The 7,802-nt window shown below is 37.9% G+C and overlaps 1 protein-coding gene across 1 annotated transcript; it reads right to left on the reverse strand.

Annotated features, from left to right (window-relative positions):
• Nucleotides 1-1,818: 1,818 nt before the first annotated feature.
• LOC131160203 (receptor-like protein kinase FERONIA) lies at nt 1,819-4,929 on the reverse strand. Its single transcript, XM_058115611.1, has one exon. It carries the CDS (start codon nt 4,705-4,707, stop codon nt 2,068-2,070), a length of 2,640 nt encoding a protein of 879 aa, XP_057971594.1. The 5' UTR covers nt 4,708-4,929; the 3' UTR covers nt 1,819-2,067.
• Between the last annotated feature and the right edge of the window lie 2,873 nt (nt 4,930-7,802).

The following is a 7,802-nucleotide window of genomic DNA, read 5'->3' on the forward strand; positions in this document are numbered from 1 at the left end:
ATATCTCTTGTGCTAATATTTTAGAAATATATATTTTGAGATATTTGCTTGAATACTTAAAGAGCTTTGTTGTTATACCTATTGATTGAGATTATCATTTTATTACAAAAATCAAACAAATAGTTTACAAACAATTTCTGAATATCTCTTGTGGTTTACATTGAGAAATATTATTTGTTGAGATATTTGAAGTGTGCTTGTGATCTTTGTTTGTGCATTGTGATTGAAACATTATTTTGACACAAAGGTCATATCACTTGCACTCTCATGCACTGATTGAAATATTCGCATAATCATTTGAAAGTAGAAACTTAGACTACACTAAGCTTATCAAATCATATCTTGTTGTAGTGTAATGATTATATTTTGCGTATTGGGTATATATCTGTTTTACATGAAAACACAATCACTGTACCATTTGTTTGAGTGAATATTATTGTATTTCCAGGCGTGGCCTGAGGGGGCAGTAATCTAGTGCGGTAAGGATTGTGAAGGTTGAGGTTAACCTTGTGTTAATTGACCTGATTGTAAAGGTTGAAGTCAGCCCTGTGCTAATTGACCTAATTGTTTAGGTGCTGCTCCACCTGTTAAGTGACTCTATAGTGGTGATCCTTGTACTTGTTAGCCAAGGCGGGGATGTAAGCAATTTGGCCGAACCTCAATAACATTTCTGGGTGTCATCTCCTTTACTGTTTTATTGTGCATGCTTGATTAGATTTCTATTGCAATTTAAATTTCATTGTATATTTGTATTGATTTATTTTACATGCATTAGATTGACCTTAAGCTTGTGTAATATTGTTGATTAGTAGATTGACCTAAGGGATAAAATTTTTAAATACTAATTCACCTCCCTCTTGGGATTGCACCAAAACTAACAATATTCTTGTTAGAGAGGGATCTCCACCTGAGAAGGAGAGAGATTGTAACTTTGCCTACTAAAAAAATTGAGATGTCATCTTCAATATGTTTCAACTTCATCATTCCTTGTATCTTTTAGCTCAAACTTTATTCAAGTTCTTCCAATACTCGATCTTGATCACATGAAAGCATTTGGGCCTTGAACTATATTTAAACAAACATTTTAAGTATCATTGATTTGTTATCATCAAAATAAGATTTAAGCTTTGTTAGACCAACAATTCTCAAATCTCAACAATGTTATTCTGCATTATTTAAAAGAACTTGCACATTTTATATAATGACAAAATATTGTCGATAAATTTAACCACTTTTTGGTCTTGATTTAGAATTATATGGCCACAATATTTTTGATTTAATTATTGCACATGATATATAATGACAAAATATTATCGATAAATTTAACCACTTTCGAGTCTTCATTTAGAATTATATGGTCACAATATTTTTGATTTAATTATTCACCATGAAGAATTCTGCCTTTGATAAATTTATTTTAAACATGGCATGAATAAACATGCTCATATATGTAGTAAAATTTGGAAATAGTCATTCTTTGTTTATTTCATATTCATAAAATTTATAAATTTTTTTGTTTCCAATTCATTAATTCTTGGTTATAGTTAATTTGCAAATATAAAATTATGACTTCAATTTGAAATTTACAAAATCGCTACATATTGAAGACAACAATTTAATTAGCACCTAATACTTTGATTTTCTCATAAGCAACTAACTAACTAACTAACTAACTCGTACAAGAAATTATTAAGGCTGGTTTTCATAATTATTACAATTTTTTTTTTCCTCAATCTTTATTTGTAAGGATGCAGCTATATTAAGAGTGTAGCTCTAATTTACAACCAAGTATTATAATTTTAGTACCACACAAATTAATTTGGTGCATAACTTCAATTTAATAATTAGGTCAAAATACACAAGTTAGTAATTGAATTCATGAAAAAACATTCGCGAATATAAACATTTTTAAAATATTTGATATTTACATATTTAACAACCAACTTATATTGACCACTTCCTTGCCTATTTCGTGACCTCAACCACCATCATCGCCATTATTAATTAGGGCAATGAATTTTCTAAGTTTCTTCCATGCCTCTCCAAATCATAAATCTCCAGCTCATCTTATCTCGCTTCGGGGTTCATGATTTCGGAAAACACGATCCCTGTCATCCCCCTGTCGGTGTCGCTACTTGCAGCCCCCACAGAGGCACTTTCCCCAACGCTGCTCGGAGTCATTAACCAACTGCTACCCGACGTCGTTCCATCACTAGAATAAAATGCAACATTTTCCCTCGGGTCCAATTTGATCATCTGCTCCCCACCCTCCTGCAGCGACATCGCAAACTCAAGGCTCCCCACCACATCGCCCATCGACGGCCGTCTGATCCCCTCATCAACCAAGCAATTCACTGCGATCTCCCCGTATATCTTCAAGCACTCCGAAGCTATCTGGCCGTTCAAATGTGGGTCCACGATCTGTTCGAGCGTTCCGCTTTGGTAGCAAATTCGGCCCCACTCGGCCAAACTCACTTGTTCCTTCGGCAGGGTTTGATTCAGTGGTGGTCGACCGCATAGAACCTCTAACAGTACCACGCCAAAAGAGTACACGTCAGACTTCTCCGTCAACTGCTGACGCCGGAAATACTCCGGATCCAAATACCCGAAGCTACCCTTAACCACGGTCGTGACGTGGGCATTGGCCGCGTTGTTGGGCCCCATTTTGGACAACCCGAAATCTGAAACCTTTGCCACCCATTTTGAATCCAACAAGATGTTTGTGGTCTTCACGTCGCGGTGAATGATCGTGCGCTTCGCACCTGCATGAAGATAGTGCAGCCCGCGGGCAGCACCCAGGCAGATTGCGAGGCGTTGCTTCCACGTCAACGGAGCATTGTCAGTTTTGTAGAGATGGTCGCGAAGGGACCCACGCGAAAAGTAGTCGTACACCAGGATCATCTCGCCGCCGTCGTTGCAGAAACCGATGAGAGAGACGAGATGGACGTGGCGGAGCTGTGAAAGCATCTCGATCTCCGTCCTGAATTCGTGGGCACCCTGTCGTGACCCTGGTTTCAGCCGCTTGATGGCGACGGTGGTGGCGCCGCCGTCGATGTGCCCCTTGTAGACGTCGCCGAAGCCTCCGACTCCGATGACCAGAGCACTCTCGAAGTCCTTCGTCGCCGCTCTAATTTCCGACAGTGAAAAGTGTCGGCACAGACCGATCGGCAGTGATTGATCCTTGGCCGGCAATAAAGTGTCACTGCTGGAGACCGACTCGTCCTCCGCTCGCTTACGCTGCCGAATAACGAAGACCCAAATGAGAAAGAGCGCCAAAATCAAAGAAAACGCAGCAGCAGCGGCTGCGATGGTTTTTGTTCTCATCTTTGCGTTCTCGCGACCGGAAAAGGAAATTCCTGCATTAAATGGGGGTGGAGTAAGAGGAGTTGGGTTTGGGTTTGGACCAGCGAGACTGTCGTAGGAGTTGCTGATCTTGAAGACCTCGAGTCCGTTAAGGATGGCATCAGAGTATTTTGTCCTTGACTCCGCATTAGGGTGTAATGCTACATACAGGCTCTCCTGGTTTTGCAAGGACACCGCGTAGTCTTTGTACACAGGGACGCCGTTTCCTCCGCTCCACGAGATCACGTCCGCATATGGCTCAGCTGTTTGATTGGCAATATATATGTGAAACTCTCTGTCGCTCTCTTTTGTAACATTGGGTTCGAACTCGCAGAAATGAAGCCTAACCAAGTAATTGAACCCGGGGTCGACGGGCAGTTTCCAGGTGAGATTGTAGCTCAAGTTCTTGGTTTTGTTCATGCCCATGGACCGGGCGGTGCGGTATACCTCGACCGGCGCACTGTAATTAGCTATGATCCCGAAACTGGGTTGAATCGACGAGTTGAGAGGAAGAACGCCAGGGAGTTCAGGCGGCAAGAAGTCGTCGTCTCGAGACCACTCCCTGTACATGCCGGTGTCATTTGGGGGGGAAATATCTTTCCCACCCACGTTTAATCTGTAAACCGTCTCGAGAGCAAACTTATTTTCAACACGGAAAAAGTTCTGTTGGCCGACGAATTTGATTCCTGAGGAGTTCGTGGCGCTGTAGTAAAGATTGCTAGGCATGGGTACTATTTCAATTCCATTGATGAAGGCATAGGAATCTGGAGGAGTTGGAGATGGGGAAAACGTTATGTTCAACGTTTCATCTTTTTCCACGTTGATGCAAAATTCTCGGAACATGACCTCCGATTTTAGGTGATCAACGGTGAGAGCAACGCTGAAGTTGCGAAGAAGGGTGAAGTGGTTGGCTTGAACAGAGAAAAAGGCTTTAGAGCGGTCAAAATTACCTGGGTATGAAGCCGGGAAGAAGTGCAGGCGAATGAATTTTTGGCCAGCGGTGACCGGGAATATATAGCGGAATTCGTGACCGGAGATCCTTGCGGTGGAGTAGGGGATTTGGCTGGCTGTGCGGGGAGGTTGAGTTGCAGAAGAGGCGACTGAGACTTTCGGTTTTGAACGTTCTTCTAAGGTGAAGAGACTGGAGGTTTCGGTGTCGCCGGTCCACATTCGGTGGTCTTGCCAGTTACTGACGTTGCCGCTGGAGCCACAGTCGATGGTAATGTTTTCGGTAGTGAACTTTTGGAAGTCACCGGCGACGTAAATCAAAAAATGGCAGAGTAGGAAAGTCGGGCATAGATAAATATTGTGAATTAGTAGAGCACTCGTGCAGGAAATATTGCTTTTGCTAGCCTTGTTCTTCATTGTGCGCGCGCGGGAGAGAGAGTTTGGTAGTGGAGGTTAAGAAAAGATTGCGGCTTCTGCAGCTTTTGAGGTGCTTTAGAGGGGACCGGTGCAGGAGATTTATTGCAGAGTAGACTTGAAGTCAAGTTTACGGCTGCGGATGATGGAAGACTGGGAAGACTTAGAAAAGTCTTATTTCGCATCAGAAGCTTTTCCCAAAGAAGAAAACATCAAAAGAGGTGTTTGCCCTCGTTGCCACGTATCGTTTACTCTAATCACATTACAACCGACGGCAGAAAAGAAAAAAAACAAAAACAAAAACAAAAAATACTAGTTAGATAGATATTAGAGCAAAAAATATTAATCTCTTTTTCGCAAAAAAATATGCTAATTTTCTTCTCAAATTTTAAAATTTAAATGACTTCTCCTAAAATTTAAAAAATATCATAAATTTCTTAAAGTTCAGTAAAAAAAAAAAAAATACAAACCTTCTCTCAGAAAATTTATTTTTTTTATGAAATGACAAATATCATAAGAGACGACAGAAATTATTGAAATATCAAGGGAGATCAATATAATTTTTAAAATTTTATGAGATTTTTATTTTTTTTATCAAATTTTAGGGATGGTGAATGTCTTTTACTCTCGATAATATCTTAGTTTTAATTTTATTTATTATTTATTATAAAATACTGTCTCAACCCTCCCTTAAAAATAGAATAAGATTAAAAAAAAAAATATTATATTTATGTTTTATAAAAAATTAAGCACATTTTGAGAAATAGTCTGAATTTAATTTGATAAGTATGTTGGATTGACTATCAATAAACTCATTATATATGTTAATTCTTATTAACTATAAGGATAACAATTGAATCATAAAAATCATATAACACTACAAAAAAAATGTATTTGTATTGACGAAATTATTAGTAATGGAGCAAAAATTGTAACTAATAATGGGCCATTAGCGACGAAAATAAAATTTCGCCACTAATAGTTGACGTATTAGTGACGAAAAATATTAATCATCACTAAAAATACATTATTAGTGAAGAAAATACAATCGATACTAATATTTTTGTCACTAAAAGTAGATTTTCCGTTCAAACTATTGCGAGAAAATGATAGCAATGATTTTTTGGGTATTAGTGACAATTTTTGAAACTGTCACTAAAATCCTTATGCAAAAGGGTTATTTTCCCTTCAAGTTGAAATCCGAGAACCCTCAAAATTTCCCCTTCCCTCTCCTAGTTCCCTCACACGAAGCCCTCCTCCCTCCTCCCTGTCCTCGCAGCGTTGCCGCTACCCACCGCCGCTTGCAAGGTCTACCTGCTCTCTTCCTCCCCCCCTTCTGCCTCCAAGGTCCCTCTATCTTTATTTTTCATAAATTTGATTTCATAAGAAAATCATAGAGAGTGTCATTTAATTGTTGTTTAAATAATTTTAAGATTATTTTAGAAATTGCTAATATTGGACTTTTTATCATAAATTCTTTGAATTCAAATTATTTGCTTATTTTGATTTTGATTTTTCTATTCCTAAAATAGATAGAAAAAGTACAAGGGGAATATGTCAATTTTTGGGCTTGTGTCTCTTAGTTGGTAGTGGGAAATAGAATTTAGTAACACTTAGCACAACAAAAGCAAATACGTTGCTACTAGTAGTTGTTGTGCACAATCATGTGGATGATTAATTAAATAAAATATAATGGATTGAAATGTGAAATGCTCCAATTTTTTGTGATGATTTAAATGCTACATGTTTGTCAAAGAACCCAAGTAATCATTCACATACCAAACATATTGACATAAGACATCATTTTTTGAGAGTACTTGTTTCAAATGATAATCTCTCTTGAACATGTGAACACTGAATATCAATAGCATATATATTTACTAAAGCCTAATCTAAAGAAAATTTTATGATTCCAATATTCAATGTTAAATGTCTATTTCTCTTCTATTTTCTCCCCCTCTTATAAGCCCTAAATTTCGAGTGCATCCCTTATTGGCCTTTTGAGTCCGATCTATGTTTTGATGCTAACAAACACAAGTTTTTCTTATGTGCATGTGTTTAATGCGTGAACAAGTATTATTCATGTCACACATAAGATCAAGACAACATGGAAGCCAAGGGAGGTCTTAAAGCTCAAATCTAGCGTATTTCATGGAGTCAACGAGTAAAGAAGGAAGAAGAATACATATTTCAGTTATATATGCATTTATTTTTCCATATGGCCTATAATATATTGCATATGCATGCATGATATGTTTGGATGCTCAGTAATGCCGTAGATAGACCCAGGTTTTTTAGGGTAAATTAAAATGCCTAGACCTTAGAAAGAACCTAGGACCCTGCACTTCACTTAAGAAAATAACAACGGTAAAACTAGACTTAAAGGGTACAATTATAAGGTTTCGGACAACCAAACCTTGGTGTTGAAAAAGCCTTGGTCGACCAAACCATAGGGAAGTCAAAGTGTTGACTTGACTTCAGGCGACCGAACAAGAAAAGGACTTCACCGTCCTCGATCAACTGAACACATATACTAAATTTTCTAAACAACTTGGGTGCCGGAACTTTCACGTTCAAAATGACCTCGGACAATCGAACACATGAGTTCAGAAAATAGAAATTTAGACAGGGCAACCGAACTGAGGTCTTTTGAAATCGCCTTCGGTTCAGCCAACCGACCTTGTCCATGGGCACCTGAACTTCAAAAAAGCCTTTTCTCTTTATGAATGTTCGGATGACTGAACCTATGGCTCGGGCGACCGAAACTCTCAGGTTGCTCATTTTTAATAGGGGTAATTAGGGTTAAAAATTAATTAAACTTTTTTAATAATACCCAGCGTGTCCCCAACTATAGTAACTTAAAAAATAATTTAAAAATAAAAAATAAATAAAATAAATAATTAATTAATTAAAATAAATAAATAAATATTATTAATTAAATAATAAAATATTATTTATATATATATATATAGGTTTAGGTTATCCAAACAGAAGTATTTTTTTTTCTTCTTTCTCTTCTTTCTCATTCTACGCAGAAGCTCTACGTCTCAACAGTCTCCTCGTCTCCTCTCTCCAACTCTCCTTAATTTCGTCTCCAA

Source organism: Malania oleifera, chromosome 1 (genome assembly GCF_029873635.1).
Source record: "Malania oleifera isolate guangnan ecotype guangnan chromosome 1, ASM2987363v1, whole genome shotgun sequence".
Classification (NCBI taxonomy): Eukaryota; Viridiplantae; Streptophyta; class Magnoliopsida; order Santalales; family Ximeniaceae; genus Malania; species Malania oleifera.